Source organism: Carcharodon carcharias, chromosome 11 (genome assembly GCF_017639515.1).
Source record: "Carcharodon carcharias isolate sCarCar2 chromosome 11, sCarCar2.pri, whole genome shotgun sequence".
In the NCBI taxonomy this organism is placed as follows: Eukaryota; Metazoa; Chordata; class Chondrichthyes; order Lamniformes; family Lamnidae; genus Carcharodon; species Carcharodon carcharias.
The window spans coordinates 100,758,219-100,770,473 of NC_054477.1; the positions used below are offsets into that span (position 1 = coordinate 100,758,219).

The following is a 12,255-nucleotide window of genomic DNA, read 5'->3' on the forward strand; positions in this document are numbered from 1 at the left end:
AGACATTATTTTGTGTCAATGACTTGAGTTCATGTATGTGTTGTGATAATCGATAATTTTTTAAAAGAAACTCTTAAAATGTTATTGTTCAGGTACGTTCAGGCAGTGTATAATAGACACCTGCCGAAAACATTATTTTTACACCTTTGATCCATCCCTAATTATCAGTGAGATTTTTAGCTTGTGCCAACATGACTATATTATCTGAAACTCCAAGAGATAGAAATGTCTTGGCCTCATGCACACTGATGACTAAAGTATGATAATGAACACGATTGAAAACTAAAGTACACGAAGTTCAGTTCAAGACTTTTATTTCCTATTTCAGTATGCTTTGAAGAATTATGATTTAATTACAAATGATTTAGCAAAATTATACATTTGAGTGATTCAACGTTGTTACAGATATGAAACATACCAGCAGAAAATATGTGCAACTAGTCTGAATATCACAATTTGGTAAAAGTCAGAAATTATGCCAAGCCACAGTTACTTACTTTTCAAATGATTAAATCTCCAACCACAGTACAGGTTTTGTTAATTACATAAAGTGAATGCTCACTCTGCAAATTAATGAATAATGGCAAATGACATTATTAAACATATATCATAATGCCAACAAATCATTTGAAGAGCATAGGAGGTGAAACTTAATAACGCTTCAGTAACATGCAATCTAAACAAACATTCAATCGATATTTTGGCGTGAAATAAGATCATAATTCACAATTATGCATGTTATATAACTTACACCACAAATAGAGATTAATAAATGGTTATTTTCAATTAAATAAAACAATCATCATAGTAGAAGTGTATCATTTAAGCAATTTAAACAATATGAAAATGATAGGAATGGACTACACAAATACAGTGCAAAAATATTAACTATATATCAATTTTGTTTTGGCCCTTTCATTATGCCTATATACTTTAATTACACCTTAAGATCTCGATGCAATTTAATGAAATGATATATATGAATCATCATGAAAGAATATTCAACAATTGTTTAAAGATAAATGTATAAAATGTGATACATTTATGTGTTAAGAATTTTTAATTATTAAAAATTGATCTATTTTTCATGTCACGACAAAATAATAAAATTTGAACCTGACATGAAGCACCACTGCTTTCATACAGTACAGTTCTCTGATGAAAATGCATTAGACAGATACTAAAGTAAATTATTTATTATTAGCTAATGACAATTTAGCCAATCGTTTGGCCTCAAAACTCGGGTAACACGTTTGTTCCTGTAGTCATATTCATACTGTCTTGCTCCATTAGATAGGTAGAAGTAGCCTAGAGAAAAAAAAACTTCAAGATATTTTACAAATATAACAATGTAGTTTAAAATATAAATCAAAAATGAATTATCACAGTTTCATAAACTTTGAATATTTCATCTTTCTAGTCTATTTCAGAACTTACCAAAATTTTGAAATGCTGACTCCACTTTGTTCTCAATTCCAGGAAAGTCGTAATCTATCCTTCTTGGGTAGCCTCTGTCCATTTGCTTCCTCATTGAATTATAACTAAACAAAAGGGAATAAGATGCTTGTATTTTACATGGTTATTGCAATAATGTGATCTTATCAATCATTTTATTTTCATTATCTATATCCTCTTCAGAAGTCAGGGGAACCTATTAATATTACTTATTCCCCAATATATTTAAGCTTTAAAGTGGTCTTAGTAATTCTAATTTGATTCTGGAAGAATTTTGCATTATTGTTGAGGAACAGGAAGAATTGCATAATAATATGACTACATACCTCCAGTACTCATTTCCCACAAAGAATAATACTTTTCTTGTCTCCGTGATATATAGGGCAGCATCTATGTGTGTAACAGATCTTGGAAATCCAAAGGATCTGATGCTCCTAGGATAGCCTTCCAAAGTCCTGAAGCCTCTAATTAGCCAGTACATTGAGCCTATGGGATTTTAACAGTGATTTCTGTCAACAATGAACAGATGGGATATGACTGCAGAATGTTTCAAAAATATTCACTCAATCAACAAACGCTCTGCAGAAAGTACAGTATTGGATAATAAGAAGTGGATCTTACAATTTTCCATTCTACATCCTACATTATCAGAAAAACAAAGGACACAAAATTAATCTTATTGACTTATCTTGCAAATTCTAATGAATGTGCAAGCTTATATTTTGCCCATAAATAGTACTGATTATAATTATTGATTTTCATTTGCTGTTGAACAATATGGAAACTGTGTAAAAATAGCAATTCTAGCACCTTTGAAAAGAGCTGCCACATCTCTGTTCTTGAGTTCAACTGCAGCATCTACTGATTGAATGTTTGGAAAAATATGCTTGATTGGAACTGATGTTACATCTTGACGTTGATAGAGTTTCCGCCAAAAGATTCTAAACAATGAGAATGTTTAATTCACGAATTAGGGCAATATTTTAAATCCAGAATAAAGACTGATAGAATGTAAGGTAGTCTCTGTCAATGAAAAAAAAACAGAAATACCAGCATTGAGGTTGGATGTCATTCAAAATTTGAATAAAACTGCAGTACAATTTTTCAGTACAAATGTAATATCAATCTTAAAATAAATAACATTTTAGTAGCACCTTCTTGAAAACCAATCTGATCTATAATCTAGGCTTTGTATTATATAAATTGATGTGGTTGTCCTCTAAATTTTTTTACTGATGCCATTTCCAAAAATTCAAATATCAAATCAATAACATTTGCAATAAAAGAAATACATTTTAGATTTCATAATTGCATAGTGCCCTTATATTTTGCAATTCTGCTTTCCTCTAAAGTCCTATTGCATCACTCTGTCGGTAATTCCCCAGTGCTTTCATCTATTTCACTCAGAACTAGATTCCAGGGATAATGAGGTATTAAGATATATCTCCCTTTCCCTCCCATCCTTCACATCAGCATCTCATCTCTCTACCCTCAATTGTGGTAAAAAAATACAAATTGAAAAATTACAGCACCCTGTTTCTCTTTGAAACACATACTAACTGATGATGCTGCCAAGGTTGCCAATTGCATTATATTTAAATGAATGATGACTTTAGTGTAATTAGTAACATAAATCCGAACCAAAAATGTCACTCATACCCATCCTTAAAGAACCAAATTTCTCCACGTAAACTAGTAACTGCATCAAATGACAAGTGAGGATTACACCTGTCCGATGTTTTTGTTGGTTGAGGTGGTTTGGGCTGTGGTTGTGTTGGTCTTGGGCGTGGTCTTGGATCTTGCCGAGCTCCTAAAACACAGCAGAAGAATTGTTTCAAAGTGATGATTAAATCAGAAATAATTATAAGTTTTAAAGTGATTGAGAGATTTTCATTACTGAAGCAAATTAATAATTCTAAACTCTACAGATGTCCATTAATGAGAAATGTTTGTAGAAATTTAAATGGGTATGGGCAAAAAGCCAGGGGATGGAACTAAATGGATAGCTCTATAGGAGTTAGCATGTGTAATGTTGGGCTGAATGAAGTTCTTCTGTGATGTAAAATTCTATAATTCTATAAGCTGTAACTGACTTGTAAAATTCAAGGATCACAGGAGCATTTTAAATGCAATATAAATCATTTTAATCCCATGAAATAGTCCTACAGTGGGATGTTAGTTTGCAGTTGTTTAGCAAGATCTACAACACATATTGCTCACAGTGAATTGGTTTGAGTGACTGAGAAATCAAAACAGGTCATTGAAAAGGGCATTGCAAGAGATGAGTTTACACAGATTGAAGTAACTGTTTTAAATGATTGACTCAAACTTCCTAGCAAACAATTGGGATTTCCTGTGGCAGATACTTTGCATGGATGATGGGCATATGTTAACACAATTATGCAGTTGCAGACTTGTGTGGTGTTGCTCGTCAGGGACAGGGATATTATAAAAACAAAAAACTGCGGATGCTGGAAATCCAAAACAAAAACAGAATTACCTGGAAAAACTCAGCAGGTCTGGCAGCATCGGCGGAGAAGAAAAGAGTTGACCTCGAAACATCAACTCTTTTCTTCTCCGCCGATGCTGCCAGACCTGCTGAGTTTTTCCAGGTAATCCTGTTTTTGACAGGGATATTATACCCAGTTCCAAACCCAATGAGCCTTGACCCTCAAATGACTGGGCTTCCCTTTGGAATTATGAAAACTGGTGGGTGCAAACACAAGAGGGATTCTAACTCGAAGTAGTATTCTGCTGTTGAATTATGTGTGTGGCTTAATGCTACCTACCAAATTTCTGTTAAGTAACCACACGGTGAGTTCACTGGGAGGTCATTTAATAAACTGCATTCAATCTGTATTTTTGTGTTCCCGGATTTATACTTCCTCTCAGCAAGTGCAATAAAAAACCTGGACTGGATAATATTTTATATATGAAGGAAGACGAATAGGAACAGCACACAAACGTTTAAGTTTTTACGTTATATTGATATAATGCCTGGTGATCACAATATTCAACATACCATATATTGCCTGGATCCCTCGAACATCATCGTCCGGGAGACGATACCCTTTGGTGTTGACATATGAATAGATGGGAAACATCAACGCGGATCTGTCCTTTGAGTGACCCAGTCCTAGAGCATGTCCAAATTCATGGGCCGCAACAAGGAACAAATTGACTCCTGTGAAGATAGGCAACACAAATGGTTCAAACATCGATAAGAAATGGCTTAAATATGGGAAACGAATCAAGGATATGCATCGTAAGAAATATTACGTGTGATCCGATGGAAGCCAATTTAAACATCTGTCGTTTCACACTTGAATTAAAATTGTAAAAAAAGTTTACACTTTGTAACTTTTACTATCCATTTTGTAGAATGAGACAGCATGATATCGACAGAAAAATGTACCATCGCTTTATTCCTTCCCCACCCCCATTTCTACGTGGTGGCTCCAGTATTTAGAAACTCCTTACCATTGCTTGACAACGTCCACCTTTCATCGTCATCAAAATGGGTGTCACCACCGATGTTTTTTGCAGGAGCAAAAGCGTGAGCCAGAATCCCACCTTCTCCATCGAACGGGCTAAAGTCACCATGACCTAGAAGTACAGAACAAAGGGAAAATAAATGGGCCAAGGAAAATAAAATATTAAATCGTTCCAACAAGACACAAACAGAATTGTTGAACTTACTTCCTCTTGTAAACAATATCATGATGTCAGCCTCTCCAGTGTAGAGCCTGACAAAGGTCAGAGGGGTGACATCGCTCCAGACTTTCAGGGCCAAAGAAAGCGCAGTGTCCACCTCTCGTTTCTGCAGGTCGGGAGTGTAGTTTACAATTCTGTTCGGGAAAAAGACAGTGAATAGATAGGCTATGTTTTATTTGATTCCACTACAAAAAATGGTCAATCCACCTCATAACCAACATCTGTACCTGTAAGTGATTCTGTTGCGAGGCCACCGAGGTTCCCCTGGGAATAAAGTGTACTGCTCGAGGTCAGGGACTCCGCAGCGGGCCTTGTTCATGATGGCCACGGTTTCACTGTTTAGGGTCCCCGTTACTTGCAGACCAAAGAATTCTTGCATTTCTCCAATCTTCTGCGTCAATCCGTTAGCGCTCTTTTTCAAAGTTGACCCTGTCATGTTGTAAAATGTCTTCAAATATTTCTAGTTAGAAAAAGGAAACAGGACAAAAGGATCAATAAGTTTTTCTTCCCCTTATCTATCAATAATGCATTTCAAATTTAACTCGATGGCAATAAAGTTTGTAGTTTATTGGTTTTATATACACAATTATTGTTTGTATATTTGATATGTGAATATATATAAAATATAAAAAACAATTATATATATATATACTGGTTTTATATTATACCCGGCATTGGTTCCAGTCGTTTTCGCTGATTTGTTCAATTTCTGAACTCAGAGGTAGAGCTAAAAGTGCTGCTAGATTTGCTAATATAAAAAGAACGGGGATCTTGAAATAGCTCATCTTTCGGTTCGAGGAGTCCTGCAATGAAGTAAATCTTTCTACACTGGCTGGGTTTTATACAGCGGATTAGATATCTTGCACAATCATATCATGCCTAATATGAGGAAATGACCAATACTTGTTTTGCTGGCTGCGGTGATTTCACCAGCATTTCTTGGTATCTTGGAGCTGGAGGCGTTATACATCAACACGTTCGTTTTGGTGTTTAAATAGTGCACTTTGTATCAGACGTAATTTAGACACAAAGAAATAACTGAAGTAAGAAGCACGGAAGGGAAGATTCCCCACCGCAATGTGCGTGACAAAAAAATGTTTTTAACCCTAAGAAAGATTACCTGTGGTCTCATTGTGTTCGCTTCACAGTAAAATTGGCGGGGAGATTTCCTGTGTTAGCGAAATTGGAAAATTATTTCAAAAGGATGCAATAACGATTTTGTCAGAAATAGCGGTCAAGCAAAATCTCCAGTTATGTTTACCAAACAATTAGCAAATAGTCAATGGAGGAAACCTTTATTTCCATGCGAGGGTCAGCACCAATGGTGTTAACAGCAGAGTTTCAGCCGGATCTATATTTTTGACAAATGTTTATCTCTTCCCGCTTTCATACAGCAATAGAGAGTCAAAAGATTGTGGTTTTAAACCCCACTCCAGAAGCTAAGAGGCCCCGATTTTAACACCATATATGTGAGTTATCATGAGCATCGAAATCTAGACTGACATAGAGATAAAAACAAAAAACTGCGGATGTTGGAAATCCAAAACAAAAACAGAATTACCTGGAAAAACTCAGCAGGTCTGGCAGCATCGGTGGAGAAGAAAAGAGTTGACGTTTCGAGTCCTCATGACCCTTCCACAGAACTCTGTTCTGTGAAGAGTTCTGTGGAAGGGTCATGAGGACTCGAAACGTCAACTCTTCTTCTCCACCGATGCTGCCAGACCTGCTGAGTTTTTCCAGGTAATTCTGTTTTTGTTCTAGACTGACATACCAGCGCAGTGCGATGGTTAACTCAACAACACTGCATTAGCTTTCCATGGATTAACACACCTGCTTCTCAATATTTTCGATAGATTCTAGTTCACAATTCTCTTTGGTCTGGAGTCAAACATTTCAGAAACTTGAATGGCTATTTTCTCTAATGTGGAGGAAGTTCACTTCCATTTGTGCAAACACGGAAAGTCCGTTATTTTCTGCGTACCGTATTAATATAGTGAAAAATAACCCATGCGTCATCTGGCTTAATTTTTTTGTCTTAAACTCCTGAGACCCCCATTGATGTAACCGTTTGCCCTGTATTAATACAACTGTTCTGCAGTAACTTATTGGGAGCTATAATCCAAATGGTGCCAAACATAAGAACATGAGTTCCTGCCAATATCATAATTTAGCCTATGTAGAATATGGGACCATATAGTTTATTCAGACATTGTTAAGTATCCTCAGACCATTTTCAAAAGCTGCAGTACTGACAGTTCAAGAAAATTGTAGTTTTTTGCCTATTCTTGCACTCATTCACAACTGGTAAATGTTCCACAGGCATGGTGAATTGATCAGGAATATTATCTGACTCTATAAAATGTTTGTTCAATCTGTACCACTTCTTTAAATGATATTTGGCCCATAATGAAGTAAATGTGTCAAATCTTTCTTTGATATCATTTATGTTTGTGATTATTTTAGCTTTCTGTGCCAGGTCAGGGAAATCCCAAGCTCCTTTTCACTTAAAGATTTGATCCTGGGAAATCATGTAATTTATTTCACCACTCCTTTTCATTCATAACTCCTTTGCTCCTGAGAGGTAAGTGCTTTACTTTCCCTTGAATAAACTATTGGAAAAACATTTTTTTCTGAGCACTTTTTTTTAAACTTCCTGAATCATTGTGGCTTAGATCTTTGCCATTTGCAAGCATTAATGTGAGATTGCTTTGGTATAAATTCTATGTGACCTTAGCTTTTGCTATGTATGTAACACATGGAACTGTTTTGTGTGTGAATAAGAGCGTTGGCCCTTGATTTTCCTCTGATTTGCTATTTTTCTTGAGTCAGGTCTGAGGCATAAACAGGAAAACGCTGTTCAAGCATCTCAAACCTGCTACAGAATAACTGGATTTAAATTGTTATTTCAAAATCCACCAGTTCCCTCCAAGGCTTGTCAGAAATCCATTTTCCCACAACAGTACCTTGACTAATTTGGCAGCCCTTTTGAGGTAATGGAATGTTTTTCTGAACTGGGTGTCAGTTTGTGGGATGGTAGAAGTTGCACTGACTGCCTCTGCCAAGTCCCTACATGCAGCCTGCAGCCAATAGGGCTTCCTGATCTCAGTGCCCATCAAATGGCCCGCCTTGGCTCAGAGCAGTATCACCATTTTCATCTGGAGCCCTTCAAATGGCCACTGCTCCTTCTGTCACCTTGTTGAGAAGTAATGTTGCCCTTGATTGAGCTGCAAACTTTTCGAGTGGAATTGTATTTGCATGCTCCAAATGGGAGTAAGGCAATGATGTGCAGTTTTCTGGTTTCCAACCTTCCTTCATGAATAAAAGTTCTGGAAGGTAATTACAGCAGGCTAGGAGTAGTTTCATTTTAATGGGAATTAGATCTGCCCCACTGTAAACCTGTCAATAGGAGCAATATCTAAATTTTGACATTGTATTTCTATTTATTTCTGACTATACTTCATCCATTTCATCCTCTGAGGAAAGAAGCTACACATATCTCTGAATCTCCAAAGGTAAATCAAACAAAGCATTGAGGTAAAACAAAAGCAAAATCTTTGAATACTGGAAATAAAAGCAGAAAATGATGAAAATACTCAGGCAGCATCTGTGAAGAGAGGAGCAGTTAACATTTTGGATTGATGATCTTTCATCAGAACTGGAAAAGTTAGAGAGATGTAACAGGTTCTTAGCAAGTACCTGTACAGAGGGAGGGAAAGCTGGAGGGGATTAAACACTGAATGGAAAGTCTGTGACAGGATAAGAGGCAGGGGAAATTAAATAACAAATGAGATACTGGGACAAGGGAAAAGGAAGTGGTAAATGGCCAAGTAAAGAAACAAGCCACGGGTCCGGAGAAGCTGCAAATGATAAAGGCAGAATCAATACCGACAATTGTCGTCCAAAAAATGAGTTACAATCTGAAATTGTTCAACTCAATGCTGAGTTCAAAAGACATAAAGGTCAGAGTGGGAGTGACTTGAGAATTAAAATGATAAGCTTCTGGAAGTTTGGGGTCCTGGTTGGGCATTGAGGTGTTCCACAAGATGATTAACCAATCTGCATTTATTCTCCCCAAATGTAGGGAAGACAGCATTGTGAGCAGTGAATACTGTATAATCAATTAAAAGGAGCACAAGTAAATTTCAGTTTCACCTGAAAAGACTACTTGGCACCTTGGGCAGTGAGTGGGGTGGAGGTAACAGAAGAGGTGTTGCATGTCCTGTACTCACATGGGAAGGTGCTGTAGGGTGATTGGGGATACTGGAAGAGTGAACAAGAGTGCCACAAGGGGAATGATCCCTTCATAATGCTGAAAGGGGAAGTCAGAATAAGCTAGGTTTGTTGATTGCATCACACTGCAGGTGGTGGAAATGTTGGATAATTGTCCTTTGAATGTGAAAGCTGAGGAGGTGGAAGATGAGGACAAGGGGGAACCTATTGTGGTTCGGGGAGGGAAGGGAAAGGGTGAGAGCGGGAGGTGGGACTGAGGCAGTTGAGGGTTGTTTCAGTCATATTGGAGGGAAATCTTTGGTTGAGGAGAAAGGAAAACATATTGAAGGCACTGGTATGGAAGGTGACATTGTCAGAACAGTGATCTGGGTAAAAATAAGCAGAATGGCTCAGGAAGGGACAGAGAACTGAACAAATATACTAGGATATCAGAGACAATTGTGGCAAAAATAGAAAAATATTAAAACTAAAAGCACTATATCTGAATGTGCAAAGCATTTGCAACAAAATTATTGAATTAATTGAAGAGGTAGAAGTAAATGAGATTGATCTATTAGCCATAACAGATGTTGCTGCAGAGTGACCAAGGTTGATAACTAAATATTTGATACTTGACTTTTAAAAGAGATAGGCAACATGGAAAAGGAAAAGGGGTAAACTTGATAATAAAAGATTGGATAAAGACAATAGTGAGAAAGGAGCTTTGTTTGGAAAATCTAGATGTAGAATCATTTTGGGTGGAGTGAAAAATCACAAGGGGCAAAAAAACATTGGTGGGTGTAATTTACAGAGCTGTTAATAGTAGTTGTGGTGTCAGGCAATGTATAAATTAGGAAATTAGAGTAGATAAGCATTAATAAACATTTTAAAAATTAATTAAAAGTTTGCGCCCAATATACATTTCCTTAAGGAATATAAACCCCACAGGAAAATTGTCCAAATATGGCTAACAAGAAATTTAAAGATAGCATTCGAATAAAGGAAGAAGCTTATAAATGTCGCCAAGAAGAGTAGTCAGCCTGAAGATTAGGATGATTTTCAAATTCACCCCAAGAAGTTGATAAAGTGAGAGAAAATATATGAGAGTAAACTAGAAAGAATTATAAAAAGCAGATTGCAAATCTTTCTATAGTTATGCCAAAAGGAAGAGATTAGCAAAAGTAAATGTGGGTCCCTTAGAGGCAGAGACAGGAAAAACGTTAATGGGGAATAAGAAAATGGCAGAGATATTAAGCAAAATCTTCCAACTGACCCGCACTGGAGAGGCTGGTAATGGGTTGGGAACCTTTTGACTCAGTAGGGGACTTTGCCAATGTGGCATAGTGGTAATGTCACTAGGCTAGCAATCAAGAGGCCCAGGCTAATGCTGTGGGGATATGGGTTCAAATCCTACCAAGGCAGCTGGTGGAAATTAAATTCAATTAATAATCTGGAACTAAAATATAGTCTCAGTAATAGTGACCATGATAACCATCAATAATTGTTGTAAACACCCCCCCCACATCCATTTCACAAATGTCCTCCATGGAAGAAAATCTGCAATCCTTACATGGCCTGGCCTACATGTGACTTGAGACCCAAAGCAATGTGGTTGACCCTTAACTGCCCTCTGAAATGGCCTAGCAAGCCACTTAGGGATGGGTAATAAATGCTGGCCTTGCCAGTGACACCCACATCCCATGAAAAGAATAAATTAAAAAGGTTGGGAACATTAACATTGTGATGGAATAAGATAAACCACATGCTGTATCATTGCAGGCAAAGATCACAGAAGAATAATATCCATTTTTTCTCATAAACGATCAGATCTTATCAGTGTTATGCCTCAAGTATTGTACAATGTCAACTTGGCTTAGAGGTAGCACTCATACTTCTGAATCAGAAGTTTGTAAGTGCAAGTTTCAGAGTATGTCAACTAAGCAGTACTGTTAGAATGCTATCATTCAGATGAGATACTAAAAATAAGCCCTGTCTATCCGATATAAGTATTCTTATGACACATTTTACAAGTACATGAATGTTCTCTCTGTCCCAGTCAACAGTTATCTATCAGTTAATCCCAATCAAACAGATTGGCTGGTTATTCATCTTATTTGCAATCTGTAAAACTTGTTGTGGGCAAATTGATTGTTGCATTTGCCTACATCTGAGGTTCATAAATCTTACTTTTAGTCTAATCCCTTCCTGATTTACCCACTGCCTGAGTACCCCTACCAGTATACAGGTTTAATACTTTAACTCCTTTAATAACCAAACTATTGTTTAAAAGGTACAAGTTAGAATACACATGTACGACTTCAAAAATGCCTTATTAGTACTCCTTGCCATCAATGTGATGAATGAGGCTGCTTGTTTGAGTATTGTTGCGTAACGTTTGGAGTGATAGGTGATAGATTGAGTCAGAAGTTGTATTTTGCACAAAGGCGCTGACAATATTTAAATTTAATTCGAGTGAGTTGTCATGGTAATAGTTGATTGTGGTGGTGGACTCCAGTATTATATACTATACGGTGCCCTGTACTAGATGTGGGGTCACCTGACCTGGGGATTGAAGGTCAGAAATCATGTGTTGGAGCCTGTCTTGACAGAATTCAGTTCATGCAGATATGTGCTCATGTTAGGAAAATGTGTTATCAATAAAGTTAGCTCAGCTATAATGTCGACTGCCTGCGTGCATCATTGAAACAAAAAACAAGACCTGGTGTCAGAAGTAAAGTAAATGCAATAATGGAAGTTCTGAAACCAATGACTGAGCTCAGTTTGGAGGGCAATCGCACGGAAAACTGCAGGAGGTTCTGGCAGCGATTTGAGCTGTACAGCACAGCGACGGGCAGTGATAAAAATGACGCTCAGATA

General features: G+C 37.0%; 1 protein-coding gene across 1 annotated transcript; it reads right to left on the bottom strand.

The window, feature by feature from the left end:
• Positions 1–297: 297 nt before the first annotated feature.
• Positions 298–5,963, bottom strand: LOC121284044 (collagenase 3-like). The gene is made up of 10 exons (XM_041199008.1): positions 5,838–5,963; positions 5,397–5,629; positions 5,155–5,303; positions 4,936–5,061; positions 4,478–4,639; positions 3,115–3,265; positions 2,266–2,396; positions 1,782–1,941; positions 1,438–1,541; positions 298–1,308 (listed from the first exon to the last, which is right to left on the bottom strand). The coding sequence occupies exons 1-10, from the start codon at positions 5,952–5,954 to the stop codon at positions 1,205–1,207; spliced, it is 1,437 nt and encodes a 478-aa protein (XP_041054942.1). The 5' UTR covers positions 5,955–5,963; the 3' UTR covers positions 298–1,204.
• Between the last annotated feature and the right edge of the window lie 6,292 nt (positions 5,964–12,255).

Coding starts and splice junctions, on each gene's coding strand:
- LOC121284044 (XM_041199008.1), bottom strand. CDS start 5,954: ATGAGCTATTTCAAGATCCCCGTTCTTTTTATATTAGCAAATCTAGCA. Junction 3,266..4,477: donor AGGGATCCAGGCAATATATG/GTATGTTGAATA, acceptor GCTGTGTTTTAG/GAGCTCGGCAAGATCCAAGA. Junction 2,397..3,114: donor ATTTGGTTCTTTAAGGATGG/GTATGAGTGACA, acceptor CTCATTGTTTAG/AATCTTTTGGCGGAAACTCT.